Source organism: Paroedura picta, chromosome 1, assembly GCF_049243985.1.
Source record: "Paroedura picta isolate Pp20150507F chromosome 1, Ppicta_v3.0, whole genome shotgun sequence".
Classification (NCBI taxonomy): Eukaryota; Metazoa; Chordata; class Lepidosauria; order Squamata; family Gekkonidae; genus Paroedura; species Paroedura picta.
Window position 1 is genome coordinate 84896070 of NC_135369.1, and position 19711 is coordinate 84915780.

At 41.3% G+C, this 19711-nt stretch overlaps 1 protein-coding gene across 7 annotated transcripts in view; it reads right to left on the reverse strand.

Moving 5' to 3' along the window:
• Positions 1-19711, reverse strand: part of SLC35F3 (solute carrier family 35 member F3) — a 160923-nt gene that overhangs the window by 9570 nt on the left and 131642 nt on the right. For all 7 annotated transcript variants that reach the window (XM_077346043.1, XM_077346097.1, XM_077346068.1 and 4 more), the window contains 2 exons: positions 15858-16077; positions 729-854 (listed from right to left, as the gene is read on the reverse strand). In XM_077346043.1, coding sequence (XP_077202158.1) covers positions 729-854; positions 15858-16077 — 346 coding nt within the window. The remainder of the gene's footprint in view (positions 1-728; positions 855-15857; positions 16078-19711) is intronic.

Consider the following 19711-nt stretch of genomic DNA (forward strand, 5'->3'; position numbering starts at 1 on the left):
ATCTGCAAAGGAGAGGCAGATGGCAACTAGGGACAAGGCTTTTTCAGTGGTGGTATCCTGCTTTGAGAATGCAGCCTACCCCAGCTAACTTTCAGCACTAGGCTAAAACAGTTGAGGCCTCCCAAGAGCTGACATTTGATCTCAAAGACCTCTCTACCTGTACCTGCACCTGCTAAATAGTTCCCTGGAGAAAGTTTGCATCATGCCCTCCCAATCCTAGGACAGGATTTTATGGGCAATGTTAGAGACTAATGTATTCTGAAATGTTAATTTAAATCAGGATTTAGTATTTTAGTATTTTTAGTATTTTATGTAATTTTCAGTAGGTTGTAATCCACCCTGAGTCCACTGAGACAGAAAGGAACAGAAGTCAAACAAATGAACAAACAAATAAGTATTTGTTAAACCAAATTGGGTAGAACATTAATGCTGAAGTACATATTATCTTGCTTAGCAGTATGTTTTGAATGGTTGGCTGGCTGGCTTCAGTCCAGTTACTGAAGAAGTAAAAGTACAATGTTTTAAGACACTGTACAAAACGTTGCACAAGCCATCCCTAGTCCTTGCACAAACATTTGCATGAAATCTTGCACTAGCTGTTGTGTGAGAGTTCATAGAATAGTTCCAGGTTATAGTTGCATCCTTCTGGTGGTGTCTAGAATTCAAGCCAATATCTGTTAGATCATCAAGTTGACATTCATAGCTTGAGGGGGCTTGAGCATACTTACCTTGTACATAGCTGACATTGAGGCAGATCCCACAACAAGTGCTATTCCAATAACTGAATAACTGTGGAATCCATCCGCATAAGTCATCATGACTATCCCTGCAATAGCAAGTATAGCAGCCACAATCTGTTGAAGACAAAGCAAAGTGTTAGAATTTTCTGAAGACAACCACTTATTCGTACACTACTATCTCCCCAGAGGTTCCACTGGGAACCATTACAGCCTTTAACAGCAGAAGTTCATACTGCAGTTAGAAGTGCTGTTCAATGGGAATAAAGAAACTACAGGCTATGTCACTGTAAATACAATAATCAGAACTGTGTGGTTAAGTATCGCACAACTACATTAGCAGACTAATCTCTGAAATCTTCTGTGTACTATAGTAAAATACAACTCTGCTGATCTTCATACAGGATCAATGGCTGATTCTATTAAACTAAACTGGGAGGGGTAGCAAACACAATAGAAGACAGAATCAGAATACAGGATGATTTTGATAGGCTCGAGAAGTGGGCTAAACTGAATAAAATGAAATTCAATAGGGACAAATGTAAAGTTCTGCATTTAGGTAGGAAAAACCATCTACACCAATATCAGATGGGGGAGACTTGTCTTGGCAGTAGCATGTGCGAAAAGGATCTTGGAGTCTTAGTAGACCAGTCAATCAATATTTATTTACAGTCATTCAGACCAAAATTATGTTAAGTGTTCACTCTTAGTAGACCACACTTTGAACATGAGTCAACAGTGACTCAGTGGCTAAAAAAGCAAATGGGATTTTGGGCTGTATCAAACGGAGTATTGTGTCCAGATCATGGGAGGTGATGGTACCGCTGTACTCTGCTCTGGTTCGGCCTCACCATCTACACTAATATAAGATGGGGGATACTTGTCTTGGCAAGTAGCATGTGTGAAAAGGACTTAAGAGTCTTAGTAGACCATACATTGAACATGCATCAGCAGTGTGAATCAGTGGCTAAGAAGGCTGTATCAAACGGAGTATTATGTCCAGATCACGTTAGGTGATGGTACCACTGTACTCTGCTCTGGTTCGGCCTCACTTGGAGTACTGTGTTTAGTTTTGGGCACCAGTTGAAGAGGGATGCAGAAAAGCTGGAGCATGTCCAGAAGAGGGCAACAGAGATAGTGAGGGGTTTGGAGATCAAGACATATGAAAAAAAGTTGGGGAAGCTTGGTCTGTTTAGTCTGGAGAGGAGACAGCTAAGAGGGGATCTGATAGCCATCAAGTATTTAAGTATGATTCTATGATTCTTCAAGAATTTTTTTTACATATTTCAGAAATTAAGTAAAAATTGGAAGATAGGAATTTTAGCAGTATATTCATAAATGTAACATTGACTCTGGTTTTGCTGGCTTATTGTAATGTGAAACTCTAGCCAGAATAATATGTTTCAGGAGAAGTAAAATGCTACATTTGACCAAGACATTTGAAGAACAAAATTTGACATTTGAAGAACAAAATGAAAACTATTTCTGATGACATTTAAAAAATCTGGCTTAGGCAAAAGAATTTATACAGGAACTGCCTACAGAATCAAGACTATCACGTAACCACCTGAAAATGTGTCTAAAATATTTTCTCTGCTTAACTATAGTTAGGAAATGTGAATCCATTTTAAAGGCAATATTTTGTTATCACCACATTGTGGTTCCATCTGGGAGAAAGAAGCCTCAGATCCTAGATAGCTGCAACTGAGTAGGGGAATGATTGGGACATAGTGCTAGAGAAGCTTGTCGCTCCATATTTTTTCTTGATCAATCCCCTCCCTCATTTCTTTTTTTTTATACCTGGGCTTAAAAAGCCTGGATAGACACATTTCTATCAGGGAAGCATAATGGAGGGAAGGGTTTTCCAACACTATGGCCTTGACTCAGCCAGACTTCAAGCAGCAATTTGTATGAAATTACATGTCAAAGATCTATCATATTTCCAACACCCACTTACGGTTGTTAAAGTTGGACGATGAAAAAATCAGACGAGAAGAATTGATTTGTTTGAGAAGGCTTCTGTGGGTTCCATGGACAGCAAAAGTCACACAAACAATAACACAAGTGCATAAAGCCTTATCTATCACTAGTAGACAAAATCACAAAACTCTGGCTCACTTACTTTGGCCTCAATAGATAAAGCAATTATGCTAGGATTGGTCAGTGGAAAAAGGAAATCAGGCAGACAAAGAATGTGGTGGTTAGATAAAATCAAAATGGATACCGGCCAGAACATTGCACAACTAAAAGAAATGGTGCAAGATGGGAAATTGTGGCGTAGGATTGCCAGGAGTCAGAGCTGACTGAATGGCTAACATTATCACATATCAAAGAATCCATTCATTCACCAACATCATGTACAGTGTAGGAATCAGAGTAGATGGTCCTGGACTAGCAGGGTCAAAGAGCTCTAAGCATACATATGGTGAAATTATAGACATTGCTTTAGAAGTATAGTGTTGAGCTTAAAATCTGCAGATACATTTTCAGTCTTCATGGAAAGAGCTTATATCCACACATTTAAGTTAGAGCAAGTTCTACAGATCACTAGGGGAAACTATACAAAGAAGGACAAAGGAATACTTGTACAACTTTACAAGGAATGCTATTGTCACTTGTAAGTTAGACATGATTTTCTCAGGGATTAACCCTGATTTAAACGGATTTTCTCACTATTAACATTAGGCATTTGCTGTCATACAAATTGAGTGATATAGTTCATAAAGATTGGGTAGTGCCTGGACTTGATAACCCTTTAAGATGGAATCTGGATTACATCACATGGTAACATGTATAAAGCAAATCATCCAATATTGTAATGTCCCTGTATAAATCTAATGTGTGGCCTCATTTGTTTACCGTTCTGGTCACTGCACCTCAAAAGTTAATATAGCATTGGAAAAACTGAAATAGAGGGCAAGTAGAATGATTAAGAGAATGGGACACCTTCCCTATGAAGAAAGGTTAGGGTTCTGAGGGGTGACATGATAGAGGTTTACAGAACTATGCACAGGATAGAGAAGGTAGAGAAAGATGTACTTTTCTCCCTTTCTCATAATACAAGGACTTGTGGACACTCAATGAAATTGATAAGCAAAAGGTTTAGAACAGATAAACATGCTTCTCCACCCAAATAGTATTTAACACACTGAATTTACTGCTTCAGGAAATGGTGGCAGCTATAAGCATAGATACCTTCAAGAGGGGACTGGATAAACATATGGAGCAGAATTCCATCTGTGACTATCAGCCATAAGGTATAGATAGAACATAATGTCTTGGGTAGTGATACTCTCTATTCATGGTGCATGAAGGGCAACAATGGAAGGGGTTCTGGAGTTCTGGTCCCATTGGTGGACCTCCTGATGACATCTGAGTTTTGGCCACTGTGTGAAACAGAGTGGTGGACTGAAAGTCCATTGGCCTGATCTAGCATGGCTTCTTTTATCTTCTTATGTCTATGATTTCAGTTATATGTTCACTCATTTTTCTTGCTTCTGTTGCAACACGCACACACACGACTTCTCTTCTAGAATGTATGTGAATGGATACCAGCACATATGCAAACACATTCCTGTAGCAAGCCCCAGCAAATGGTAACTGTGTTGTAAATAGGGTTCCCAAGAGCCTGGAGAAAAACTGTCCTGTTCTTTACCTGGAAGTTTATTGGGAAGTTATTAATTAGGTAGGGTTATTTTACCTCCATGCTGTGAAAAGCCTCAGCTACCTGTAAGATGCCAGAATAACTCAGGTACATCCTAAGGGTCTTTGGAAGTAAAACAAAGTAAAACTATATTATAACTCGAGTAATGCTGTACACATGAGAGTCCTAGTAATTATAAAGGATTATGCATTGGAACAGCTGGTTACAGAGCCAACCAGAGGTGTATTGATCTTGAACTTGGTTCCAAGCAGCTCTGAAAACCTAGTGAGAGATGTAGAGTTTGAAATGCCAGTTGGGAACAATGACCACAATACTTTAAGTTCAGCATTCAGGTCAACTTGAAGTTACCCAAGTCCCAAACTGTAACATTTGATTTTAAAACAGGGAACTTAACAAAAAAGAAGACAATAGTTAAAAGGATGCTGAAAGGGAAATATAAGAGAATCAGATCATATCCCTAGAGGATTGGTGGAGGGCAGGGAGAACCATATTTAAAAAGTAAACTTTTAAAAATGAAGTGAACAGAAAGGAGCATAAGATCTGGCAAAAGTATTAGGCAAGTTAGGAGAGAATTCAAGGAGTGGATTGATAAAGCACCAGGACAAACAGTAAGCATTTCTTTAAGTATATCCAGAGCAGGAAGAAGTTGGACCTTTGGATGACCAAGGAATAAAAGGATCAATAAAGGAAGACGGGGAGATGACAGGAAAGGTAAATGAATTTCATTGCTTATGTTAATGGCTTATTGTGTTTTATATTGGGCAGGACTCTAAAGAGGCAGTATAGAAATATTCTAAATAAATAAATACATAAACTCTTTGCATTTGCATTCACTGTGGAAAATGTGAGCCCATGCTACAGCCAAGGAACTCTGAAAAACTAAGTCAAACTGAGGTGATAAGAAAAATTCTGGACCTATTGTGGAAATTAAAAATGAGTACATCGCAAAGTCTTGAAGGCATATACCCAGGGGTTCTTAGGGAATTCAAATGTGAGACTGTTGATCTACTAATAATAAAGGCAATATTATTAAAATGGTGCTGCCTCATTTGGAATGATGTCTGCTATGCTGGTCATTGTAGCTTTAAAAGGACATTGCAGTGCTAGTTAGGGTACAGAAGAGGGCAATCTTCCCTATGAGAGAAGGCCAAAGAGTCTGGGACTTCTCAGTTTTGAAAAGAGGCAACCAAGGAGTGACATGATGGTAGTTTAAAAATGGGATAGAGAAAGACCTTATTCTCACACTCCCAAAATGCCAGAACTCAAGGAGGTTCAGTGAAATTGATGGGCAGTAGATTTAGAAGGATATACTTCTTGTAATTAAAATGCGCGAATCGTTGCCAGAAGATGTAGTGATGGCCACAAGCACAAACTGCTTTAAAAGGGGATTAGATGGATTCATTGAGGAGAGGTCCATCAATGGCTACTAGTCATGTACCTTTTCCGCACCCAGACTGGTACGCTGGGCTGCCGTGGGGTGTTTGGCCTGGGACAGGTTGCCCCTGGGCTATATTGGGAAGCATTTTCGTCACTGCACCCAGTCCATTGTTACAATGCAATCCCATCTTCTTAAAAAGAAAAAGAAATGCCCAAGCTACAGTTGGTGGAACCAACTGGGGCGATTTTTTGTCCCTTCTGGCATGCCATACTCAGCTGCAGGTGGGGAGGAGTTGGGCAAGGATGGCTTATCTCTTCCCTGCCAGTGGGCCTTGAAGAAGAAGAAGAGTTGGTTCTTATATGCCACTTTTCCCTACCCGAAGGAGGCTCAAAGCGGCTTACAGTCGCCTTCCCATTCCTCTCCCCACAACAGACACCCTGTGGGGTGGGTGAGGCTGAGAGAGCACTGATATCACTGCTTGGTCAGAACAGCTTTATCAGTGCCATGGCGAGCCCAAGGTCACCCAGCTGGTTGCATGTGGGGGAGTGCAGAATCGAACCTGGCATGCCAGATTAGAAGTCCGCACTCCTAACCACTACACCAAACTTGACCTTATGATGCCCATGGCAAGGAAGGGAGCAAAGAAGAGTCTGTGTTTCCTTGCTGCAGGCCAACATCCCAGGCTGGCACCAATGTTGTCTGGAAGTGGGCATTAGCCCTGTGACAGGATGAGTGCTGGCCCAAACTGAAGTCTTTGTGTGGAGTCAGTCATGGTGACTGACAGGATCCTCTGTCTACAGAGGAGGCAAACTTTTGAATATCAGTGCTATGAAGTAGCAGCAGGGGAGGTCCTTAGCCCCTAAGTTCTGTTTGCTTGGCTCTCCAGGGCAACCGGATAGCCACAGTGACTGTTTCTGCACTAGCAATATCATTCAGTTTGAATTTTTAAAGGGTCAACTTTTTCATCAATTTCTGCATTAAAATTTGCTTCTTCAGGCACAGTTTTGAATTGCCCTCTCACTTGCCCCATAGCAAAGGAATCCTCAGGAAACTGGATTTCATCTATTCAGGTAGGGTCTAACAGGGTCTAATTTGGGGCTGCCCAATGTGGAAATCCAGCTGGCTCTTCTTTGGGAGCACAAGACCTGCTAGAGCAGTGGTCCCCAACCTTTTTATCCAAAGGGGACCGGTCAACACTTGACAATTTTGCTGAGGTCGGGGGGAGGGGGGTTAGTCTACTCCTCTCCTCTCAAACACTGCCCTAACGCTCTCTGACTCTGGTCGCTATGGTAACATTTAAACATCCCTTCAAAATAAGATACAGATACGCCTCAAAAACAAATATAAAGAACATTTTATTTTCATGAAAATTTTAACTTGCGATAACGACAAATCAATGGGAACCCTGAGCTTGTTTCTCTGCAATGAGACAGTCCCATCTGGGAGTGATGGGAGACATTGACACACGAAGTGTTTTGCTTATGTCCAGTCTACTTCATTGTTTTGTTTTGGTTGCTGTCACTGCAGAAAACCCCGCTTCACACAGATAGGATGTCAGTGGCAGAGTGGCAGGGCAGCCCCCAAGGCAGCAACCGGGAAGGAGGACGAGAAGGATCCATGGCCCGGTACTGACTGATCCACGGACTGGGACCAGTCTCCGGCCCAGGGGTTGGGGACCGCTGTACTAGAGTCCTTCAAAACAGTTTGTCTGGATCCAATTTACCCAGAGCAGTAAGTAAAACCTGCCCAGGATCTTCTCCAGATTCTAGTAACTAAAATACCTAATGGATTTCTGAATGTTACACTGCCCATTTTTACATACTAAGCTTCTATGAAAGGAACTGAACATTTTTCTCCAGACCTATTTGCAATCTTAGTTATAAGGAGTCTGAAAAAGTCTGAAGTCTGAAAAAGAAATGGTAAAGTGAATTTCAAATAAATGCAAAGATACTGCTTTTGTAAAAGTTTTGTATTTCCTTTTGAAATGCTTTTAAGAGTGGCAAATGTGCACATTTTTGTTTTCACTGAACTATATAATCACTGTAACTACAGCTGAAGTGCAGATACATTGTTTTTTAATACCTCACATAAAGGAATCAGATATTCTAATAGTAAAATTGCCTTTTTAGCAGTTTGCTATTTTAAGAAAGTAAAGTAATTCATCTTTGACAATTTAAGTGCAATCATAGGCCAAGTTACTTCATTCTAAGCCCACTTATTTACGTATATGGAATTAAATTGGGATAACTGCATACGCTTGCACTGTAAGAAATGTACTGTGGGATACATTTTCATGAATTTTCTCATACCACTGTCACTCCTCAAAAACACTGCTCAAATATGTATCAATGACCAAAAAGCTCTCAAAGGGTAAGGCATTTGTCAAAATGAATGCCATCTTTCATCTACAACGTTACAATTCCCATTGACTTCAAGAGAATTTATTTCCAAGAAATGTGGATCGCAGCTAAATTATCCACAAAGTAGTAGTGCTTCCCCTTCCTACTCAGGAACTTGCTGGCTATGGAAAAAAGAAAGTGCCATTTATTTACAGTCAGCATGAAAGAGAGAGAGAGTTTCTTGGAAGACTTGACCTAATCTGCAGATGGTGCCTGTCATGGTTGCATATGACTGAATTCTCAATTGAGCACAGCATATTCTTCTTGAAATGTGACCTCGTTGGGCAGGCTGTTTCTTTCCTCTGGAACCACAAGCTGTCAATGACAGACAGGCATTGATTTCTTTAACGTATAGGGTTGAGTTGCTTTTCCTTACAGAGGACTATTTGAGAACTGTGTTTACAACTGATTTTCTGACAACTCAGCTTCTGCCTAGTTAAGAAGAAAAAGTGCAAACTGAAATTCCTGGCTTCACCCTCATCATTACTTCATTAGACTATTGAATGAAAAATATAGCCAGGGAGGGATTTTTGTAACATTATTAGGGAATTACTATTGATGACTGGATTTAGGCAGTAGAATCTCTTTCAGTTATTTGTGAAGATTCCTTTAAACATACAGTCCTAAAGCTAATGTTTACCCCTTGTCATTTTAAGAGCCTAATGATGCATTGAGACACACGCTTGCTTACCTAGGGATATCATAGAACCAAGTGAGCCAAGAGGGCTCAAAACCACAAAATAAATAAATGAGTGGAAATAATTAGTATTTTAGTAGTTAGTGGAAACATGCAAAAATACAGAAAAAAGTAAACTGTATAAAATGTGTGAAAATTATTCTTGCTTTCATACTTATTTATTGGTAAACCTAGATATATAATCCAGTTTTGATCCAGTATATTATACAACAGAAGTTAACTCCAGATGGGTTGCAGTGTTACAGCACAATCCTAAACAGAGCTACTGCCTTGTAAACCCATTGATTTCAAAGAACAGAGTGCATCTCTGCTTAGGACTACATTATCATTAGTATATGTAAATAGGAGTCCAGTGGCACACAGAAGACTAACATTTATTTCGGGATATGCTTTCGATGCACATATTGTTCAATCATGTGGCAGATATGTTTATACTGGAAGCTGGGACAACAAAAAGGTATGAAGTAGGGGAAAAGCTGTTATAAAAATAGGCCAGTTTAAAACAATACACAAAGGAGTTCTCAGTCCATTCAGAGTGAGTGATGAGAACTCCCAGCTGTTGATAGATAGGTAAAGTAGGATTATCATATAGCATAAAAGTAGTTAACATCAGTGATGACATATAGGTTAGTTGCCCTGCATCCAGTGCTTTTGGGAAGCAATTTTTCCTGTATTTTTCCAAAGCATTGTGGTACATCCACAGGGGTTTCTTCCACTTTTCTCTGATCTTTCACAAACTTGCATTGTTCCAAAGTTTGAGAAAGATTACAGTGAAGCCTGGATGGCTGCTTTGTGGGTGGGAAAACATGGCAGCCATTTTCAGAGCAGCCTTTTTATCCCTTGACACGAGGAGGATCTTTTTATTTTTTAAAAAAATATTGGCACTAGAATATGGAATACTGGCAGACTGGGAGTGGCAAAATGGAAATTGAATTAACAAATGATTAATAAATAGATATACCAATGTAAGAATAGGTATAGTTGGTTCTCTAGATTCTCAGCTTTCATTATTTAAAAAAAGTAAATCTCTAGATTTTTCCTTTGTGGAGCTATAAGGAAAAAGGCCCCCCTTCAAGGATCGCTGCCTTGCCGTGGCAAGAGGGCTTGCATAGCTCAGTGAAGCTATGAGCTATGCCGTGCAGGGCCACCCAAGACAGACAGATCATAGCAGAGAGCTCTGACAATAGGTGATCCACTGGAGAAGGAAATGGCAAACCACTCCAGTATCTTTGCCATGAAAACCCAATGGACAAATTCAAAAGGCAAATCGATATGATGCTGGAAGATGAGCCCCTCAGGTCGGAAGGTGTCCAATATGCTACTGGGGATGAGCAGACGGCTAGTACGAGTAGCGCCATAATGAATGAAGCGACTGGGCCAAAGCCAAAAGGACGCTCAGTTGTGGAAGTAACTGGTGGTGAAAAGACAGTCCGATGCTGTAAAGATTTTTATTCCATAGAAACCTGGAACGTCAGATCCATGAATCAAGGCAAGTTGGATGTAGTTAAACAAGAGATGACAAGACTGAACATCGACAATTTAGGAATCAGTGAACTAAAATGGACAGGAATGGGTGAGTTTAATTCAGATGACCATCAGGTATACTACTGTGGACATGAATCTCGCAGGAGAAATGGAGTAGCCTTCATAATCAATAAAAGAGTAGGAAAGGCAGTCTTGGGATACAATCCCCAAAATGACCTCACAGAAGCAGAAGAGATTTTAAAAAGGTGGCAAAATTATACAGAAGAACTATACAAGAGCGAGCTTAGCATCCCTGATAACCGCAATGGGGTAGTTACTGACCTGGAGCCAGACATCCTGGAATGTGAAGTCAAATGGGCCTTAGAAAATCTGAGCAACAATAAAGCTAGTGGTGGTGACAGCATTCCAGTTGAACTATTCAAAATCTTAAAAGACGATGCAGTAAAAGTGCTACACTCAATAAGTGCCAGCAAATTTGGAAAACTCAACAATGGCCACAGGATTGGAAAAGGTCAGTTTACATTCCAAACCCAAAGAAGGGCAATGCCAAAGAATGTTCAAACTACCGCACCATTGCACTCATTTCTCATGCTAGCAAAGTTATGTTCAAAATCCTACAAGCTAGGCTCCAGCAATATGTGGACCGAGAACTTCCAGAAGTACAGGCAGGATTTCGAAGAGGCAGAGGAACTAGAGATCAAATTGCCAATATACGCTGGATCATGGAGAAAGCTAGGGAGTCCCAGAAGAACATCTGCTTCTGCTTCATTGACTATGCTAAAGCCTTTTTGTGTGGAGCACAACAAATTGTGGCAAGTTCTTAAAGAGATGGGAATACCAGAGCATCTTATTTGTCTCTTGAGAAACTTATATGCAGGTCAAGAAGCAACAGTGAGAACTGAACATGGAATCACTGATTGGTTCAAAATTGAGAAAGGAGTTTGGCAAGGCTGTATAATGTCGCCTTGCCTATTTAACTTGTATGCGGAGCACATCATGAGAAAGGCAGGATTAGAGGAGTCACAAATTAGGATCAAGATTGCAGGGAGAAATAACAACAACCTCAGATATGCACATGATACCACTCTAATATGAGCCTCTTGTGGCGCAGAGTGGTAAGGCAGCCGTCTGAAAGCTTTGCCCATGAGGCTGGGAGTTCAATCCCAGCAGCCGGCTCAAGGTTGACTCAGCCTTCCATCCTTCCGAGGTCGGTAAAATGAGTACCCAGCTTGCTGGGGGGTAAACGGTAATGACTGGGGAAGGCACTGGCAAACCACCCCATATTGAGTCTGCCAAGAAAACGCTAGAGGGTGTCACCCCAAGGGTCAGACATGACTCGGTGCTTGCACAGGGGATACCTTTACCTTTTACCACTCTAATGGCAGAAAGTGAAGAGGACCTAAAGAGCCTATTGATGCGGGTGAAGGAGGAGAGTGCAAAAGTTGGCTTGAAACTCAACATCAAGAAAACAAAGATCATGGCATCCGGCCCTCTCAATTCCTGGGAGATAGATGGGGAAGGAATGGAGATAGTGACAGATTTTATTTTCCTGTGCTCCAAGATCACTGCAGATGGGGACTGCAGCAAAGAAATTAAAAGACGCTTGCTCCTGGGTAGGAAAGCTATGGCAAATCTAGACAGCATCCTAAAAAGCAGAGACATCACCCTGCCAACAAAAGTGCGTTTAGTCAAGGCTATGGTCTTCCCAGTTGAAATGTATGGCTGCGAAAGTTGGTCCATAAGGAAGGCCAAGCGTCAAAGAATTGAGGCTTTTGAACTCTGGTGCTGGAGAAGAATCTTGCGAGTCCCTCGGACTGCAAGGCGAGCAAACTGGTCAGTCCTAGAGGAGATCAGCCCGGACTGCTCCTTAGAAGATGAAACTCAAATACTTTGGCCAACTCGTGAGAAGAAAGGACTCCCTGGGGAAGAGCCTAATGCTGGGAGTGATCGAGGGCAAAAGAAGAAGGGGACGACAGAGAATGAGGTGGATGGATGGAGTCCCTGAAGCAGTATGTGCAAACTTAAATGGACTCCGGGAATGGTAGAGGACAGGAAGGCCTGGAGGATCATTGTCCATGGGGTCGTGATGGGTCAGACATGACTTTGCACCTAACAACAACATCAACAAAGGAAAAAGGCATATCTTTCCCGGGGAAGGGACTAGAAATGTACTTTAAAAATGAAAACTGGGAATTCAGAACGTGCCATACCTATAGTGCAGTATATCAATATAATGATATTCTAGTGCCAGTTAAAAAATTGCAAAAGCCCTGCTGGTCCACAGGAGGGTGGGACCCCTTCTGGGGGATTGTGGCAGGGAAACATGCCATGTAGAGCCCTGTTGCTGCTGTGCTACATATCTGCACTGCACCAGCAACAGGAAACCCCAAATTCCTGTCTTATTCAGCAGAAATTCAGTCATCTTCAGTCGGTGAGAAATGCTAGATCCTTGTGGGGAGATAGTATTGAATAGCTTGATGAAAGCTAATTCAACAATTTCTTTTGGATTCTCCTTTTGAAGTTCTTTTCAAGGGAAATTGTGACTTCTAGTGAGCAACAGAATGCCGAGTGATTAAGATGTTCACATACACCAGTTTCTGAATACTGCATTTGTTAATGTCAGATTTGGATCCATTTATTCTTTTGCATTGGGACTGACCTACTTGCTCGATACAGACTGCCTGCTTACCTGCCTGGGGAGACAGCTCAGCTACCACCTGGTCTGTTCCTTCCTCTCCCTGTGAATGGTGGAGTTGTTAATTTAGTTTTAAATACTCTGGGTTTTTGTTGTGTGAAGGTAACACTAAGTTGCCATGAGTCTACAACTAAGTGGAGAAAAGCTGGCTAAAAGTATCCCATCCCAATTAACTAAATAAGATACATTGGAGGATGAGCAAGTGAATGTGCTCAATATGATATAACAGATGCTATTAGTCCCTGATCATATTTTCTGAATATATGGGAGGAGCCTCATGTACACTCAGATGGTATGATAAAAGGATCTAATAACATCAGGGAATGGCTTGAACACTCCTGTTTTGTAATACAGCAAAGGTTTTCCCATTTAGTCTGCTATGGATGATATATCAGTCACATCTACAGAGAGATGTACTCTTTTGAGGCTAGCTTTCTAAAATCAAGTTAACCTTTCTTCCAGGTGCTGTTTCACCTCTGCCCCTCCCCCAGACAATTAGTAATGACCATCAGGAAACTTATGAGTATTTGCTCCAGTTTCATCTAAATATAGAGAAGGGGGAAAGGAAAAAAACGTTAGAACATAGGAGGAGGAAAATTCAGAAAGGAGAATGTCAACAAATATATCATAATGGAATTGCATGCTAGGCTAATTTCACACGTGTTTGGATAATGCAATTTGAGTGTGTTTTAGCAGTCCTTTGCTGTTGGATTTTCCTGTGCAAAACTGAAAAATCTGCTTGCAAACAATTGCTAAAGCACATTGAAAATGCATTATCCAATGTGTGTGAAATTAGCCCTAGTCTCATTGCATGGCAATATAAATCATCCAGCATCCAGATTAGACAAGTAAGGAATGCTTTCTCCTATATGACTAGAGTGAGTGTGGTTTTTAAAGCAAGGAAAAACATTAACTGTGAATTGTAGCAATGTGTAGTAACTGAAGATTCTTGAATGAGTTTTAAAGTGTTTGGAAATGCAATGTGATTTTGAGTTTAATTTGGCAGAGTGCAAAAACTGGTTTTTAAAGCACTCTGAAAATGGGTTGGATGAAGACTAAATTTACAAGTTCCTTTCTGCCTCCCTCCTGCTGCAGCCCCACTGATACATATGAAATACTGCTCCTGGGAGGGAATGACGTGGGCAGTCTGTAACAAGAAGGAACTACTTACTGGTGGAAAGTGCCTTTTTAATCTGGATCCAGATTTACTGAAGACATTTCTCTCTCTCACACTTTCAAATAACTGAATTTCAGTAGTAGTGAATATAAGGCCAGAAAGGATAATACTGCCAAGTGGGTGAAACAGCTGGCAAACTAAAGTTACTGAAAGTGGTTTCCAGAGAATAAACAACATGCTAATAGGTCTCCTCCTATTTCATCCCTCCCAACCATGCAAGTTCACCTGTGCACAAAAGTACTTCTTCACTCAAAGCATAATTAATTCATAAATTTCACAGCTAGAGCAGTAATGATAGCTACTCCTTAGCTGGCTTTCTCCTCCTCATTTACTTGATTTACACGCAGCCTTTCTCCCCATTGGGGACTCAGAGTTGCTTATACTGTTGACTTTTCCTCCATTTTCTCCCCACATCAACCCTGCTGCTTGGCTTAAAGTGTGTGACTGATCCCAGGTTAATCAGTGAGTTTCCATGGCAGAGTGGGGAGTTAAACTGGGTCTCCCTGATCATAATCAAACACATAAGTGCAACACGATGTTGGCTATCTCTTAGGACAGGCTTTCTCAACCAGGATTTCATGGGGTGGGAGTTAATTAATTTTTAATATATTTTAAAAATTTGTTAAACATTTATATGGTATTATGACCATATATATCATATCATGTCACATCATGTCATATCATGTCAACCTGCTCCCCCAAATGGTCAATAATGGGCCTGGAGGGGGTGGGAAAAGAGGACTCCTGGTAGGCATGCCCATAGCTATGCTTCCCAATTATATTCTGTATGATTGTGCAAATTCTGGGGTTTCTTGAAGCCTAAAGACTGTTTCAGGGGCTTCTCAATGGTAAAAAAGGCTGAGAAAGGATTTCTTTGACAAATACACAGAGAATAGATACATCAGTGGTTGCAAATACTGCATTTGGCAGTCAACAACCTGCGGAAGGCTTCAGTCTGTGGCTTACTTGCAGAACTTCTGGGGCATCTGGTTGGGCACTGTGTGAAACAAGCTGCTGGGCGAGGTTGACCATGGGTCTGACATCATACCTCCACTTATAAGAGAGGTTTCACACTAATTCTTCAAAGTTCCATAAAACCAGTAGATTGCACATTCCTCATTGATTTAAGTACTGATTGATTTCCAAGATATTCAGAATTAGGTGGGGACAATAGAGTAAAAGTAACCATAATTTTTTGAAATCTGTGAAGAAGACTAACTTTCTTGCTGACACTGATTAAGGCCTATGGTTTCCACCAAACTTTTGGCTCTATCAGCCTAACATTTTTGAAAAATGACTGTACCTTTAGCCAGCAAAATATTAATCAAAACCTATGTAATGGCATATGCCACACTTAACATGTCTTCCCTAATTTATGTATGTTTGGGGCAGTAACACATTAATTTTGAAAGGAAGAAACCACAAGACTGCCAAGGCAAAGCTACAATGATAATATCTAGAAATTTGTTTTGCAATTTAAAATCCTAGGAGAAGCAAACCGTAAGAGCTACTTTAAAGTCTAGAAGTAATCTGTCATAGTAGTCCAGTGGCATCATAGTCCCAAGAAACTGCTGAAAACATTAAAACACAAGAAGTTGAATAGAGAGAGTTTATGAATCACTTACCCTCACTCCCATGAATCTGTCCCTGAGAACAATCCATGAAAGCAAAAACACAAAAGCTTTGTTGCAGCAGAACAAGACGGAAACATCCGTAGTGTCTATTTTTTTTATTGCATGTAAGTACAGGTAGTTTGTTAGTATCCAAAGTACACTGAAGGGTGCTGCCTTGGTAAAAAATGCCTTCAAAGTCAAGCCGTTGTCTCCAAAAAAACGACAGCACTCCCTAAGTAAGAAAAGAAAACTGTTAGATTCCATAGAAACACATGCTTAATTTAGGATCTGAAATCCTACTACAACTCCGTTCCTGGTGGTCTTTGTGCTGAGAAGCTCTTTTTGATAAGGAAGGATTAATAAAAGCATTAGCAGCAGCTCTCCCCATCCTACCTTTGTCATTGCTTCTGGAAGGAATGTTTGGGGGAAAGGGAAGAGACAGAGGCTTGCAAAAACGTGTGTGTGTGTGTGTGGGGGGGGGCACCTTCAGCTTCATCATATTCCCAGTGACACTAGGTGAGCAAATTGGGCCCTGGGATTTGGAATGAGGCTGGCATTAGAGAAAACAAACTGATACAGGCCCAATTTGAACCAAGCCCAAACAAGTTAGTTTTAGGAAAACTCATTCTGAATCAAGGTAGAGTGTCTGCAGAACACAAACTGAAAGTAAAGAATGAAAAACTAGGTTCTTCTTCAGAAAGGATCGGATTTAAAAGTGCCCAGTGGCCTGTTTCACACATCCCTGCCTCTTCTGGATGTACCAGAAGTACCTTAAAATTATCTGGCCGAATGTCAACACATTTGAGATTTCATTTTCAGCCTTGTTGTGAACATAATGCTTATTCTCAAGAGAGAACAGATGAAGATTCAGGAATGCAAAAGCAACTTGTTCAAAAAGAGTAGAGATTCAAGAATCCAATTATATTGTCATAATCGTGTTGAAGTAGAGACATACCAAACAAACTGTAGTGCCTTCATGTAATACTTAGCACCTATGTAACAGACATACATGTACAACCACAATTGAAAGAAAATTCTTACACAGCAGCCTGATAAGATATAATCAGAGTCTACAATTAGCCTTGACAGTTTTCCATATCCTGACCATGTCCCGATTAGATTACTGCAATATGCTACTTGTGGAAGATTATTTGGAAGCGTCTGCTACTTCAAAATGCAGAAGAAGAAGAAGAAGAAGAAGAAGAAGAAGAAGAAGAAGAAGAAGAAGAAGAAGAGTTGGTTCTTATATGCCGCTTTTCCCTACCCGAAGGAGGCTCAAAGCGGCTTACAGTCGCCTTCCCATTCCTCTCCCCACAACAGACACCCTGTGAGGTGGGTGAGGCTGAGAGAGCCCTGATATCACTGGTCAGTCAGAACAGTTTTATCAGTGCCGTGGCGAGCCCAAGGCCACCCAGCTGGTTGCATGTGGGGGAGCGCAGAATTGAACCCAGCTTGCCAGATTAGAAGTCTGCACTCCTAACCACTACACCAAACTGGCTCTAGAATTAACCAGAGTTTGTTATCCTGGACATACTTTGCCAATGACAAAAGATCTTCACTTCCTTCTTTTTTGTTTCCAATATTAAGGGTTGCGGTTGATGTATAATGGTATGGAACTAAAGTAATGAAAAAGCACCTCTTCCTATGTAAATCTGCTTTTAAAAACAACAACATTGCTTCTGGGGCTCTGGGCATCTCACCCACAAATTGCCTAAAAGATGGTAGCTGGCAATGAAAATTTCCTTATGGGATATTCTCTTATAAATGTTTGTGTGACACCATCTTCATTATCTTTTAAGTGCTAATTAAAACAGTTTATTTTCCCAAGCTTTTAGAAGATGACATATTTGTGTTTCTCTGTGTGTGTTTGTTTCCTACTGTTATTGTGTTAAGTGATTTATTCATTTTTTTTGTATTTGTATTGGATTTTACTACATATTATTGATTACTTATTTTTCTACCAAAAGTGCAAAATGTTTCAAATAACTACAAATATTCAGTACTCTGAATGTTTTACAAATAATTTTTACTCTGATCCATATAAGATACATAACTCTAAGAGCGCATACCAAAGTCATCCAGAAAGTCAACAGGCCCTAGGCATTTTCCTTAGCAACTTTCCCAGTCATTGAGATGTTTCTTTATATAGCATTTGAAAAATCAGCACACACCTACAGGAAACATATTTTAATATTCTAGAAATGCTGAAGAAAGCTATTAAATAAACTAATAAATAAGTACTTCATGGATTAACTAGATTCAAAGCCCGTTCGATAGAATGGGCTTTGAAAGGCCCCCCCTTCTGTGGCCGCCCAGCACACCCAGTGGCCCAGCGAGGCAGCGGGTGTGCTGGGTGGTCACGCGGAAGCCATCCCCGGCCTCCTCCCCCCCGGCGAGGCCGCGGCTTGCGTGGGGTCCGCTGAGTGCACCTCTGCGAGGTGGCGGGTGTACTCAGCAGGCCCTGCAGAAGCCATCCCCACCCCCCTTCCCCACCGGTGAGGTAGCAGGTGTGCTGGGGGGTGGTCGGGAGGCGCTTCACGCCTCCCAACTGGCTAGAACTCTGGCCTGTCCTGGTGAGGGCCCACCCACTCTCTGCCCCCCAGGCCCTTAGAGAAATATGATACCGCTCACTGAGCGGTTAAAGATATGTTATGAGTAGTTTTAATTCCATATATTTGTATGCATGTATTCTGTATGAGAGGGCTGACCTTGCGTATAGCAATAAGACCTGGCTAGGTGAGGGAAGAGCTGGCTGAGGGAGGGAAGAGCTATCTCCTCCCAACTATGGCCCCTCCTCGAACTTTCAGTGATACATCAGCAGAGGTGTGAAGAATAGGGAGGAGCAGTTGCTGTAGTCTCTCAAGATTCTACTCCCCACCCCACCCCATCTTGTTTCCCAGTGCTGCGCCACTTCTGGGGTTTCTCAAAGTCTGAAGAATGTTTCAGGGGTTTATCAACTGTAAAAAAGCTGAGAAAGGCGGTTGGCTCAATGAATGTATCTGCTGCAGGATGTTCACAACTGTTAGACGTGGCAGAATAACTACATCTTATATGTTTTGCCAAAAACAGCAAATGTTGCCTGTGTGTTCCCCCAAAGGCTCTGAAACGGACTTTTGAAAATGCATCCCCAAGGTGGCCTACAAAAGTCCACAGAACATAAGTAATAGTTTGATACTATGTAGATTGCACATGGGCCTCACACGCTCAGCATCATACTCACACACTCAGTCCCCATTGACCTATGTAGTTAAGAGTAAAATTATTAAAATACCCTCTATGTTATCAGCTAAGCTTGATGTCAGAACACCTGAGCTGACAGTAGCCAGAAGAGGCAAGACCTATATACCTGGCCACTGAAAATCAGAACAGAATTAGTTATCTAGAATGGAAGATGGAAGATAGCTCACAGGAGCTCAGAGAAAAGTACAAAAATGCAGGGGAGGTACAATCACATTCTACTAACAGACAGGAGTAGTTTAAGGATCCATGGGGCCCAGAGCACCAGAGCAAGTTTAAGGATGAGCAGGGCCCTAAAAGAGTACAATTGTGGCAGAGCATCCGAACTGGGGGCTGAGCCCCTACCCCCAGTGGAAAGGAGTGTTACTCAGAGTGTCCTTAAAGAGGGGAAAGGGGGGAGGAGAAAGACTACAGCCCTTATCCATGGGGGAGAAAGCACCACATAGGGGCTCCTGGAAGTGCGGTGCCCATAGCACATGCTACCTGTGCTACATGGATAAACTGGCCCTGCTAACAGCACAATAAACACAATTAAAACAGAGTTAAAAGACTCAAGTCATTTCCAAGACGCAACCAAAATTCAAATAAATGAAGAAGCATTGTGACTTTCCTTTGTACTTTGTAGGTTG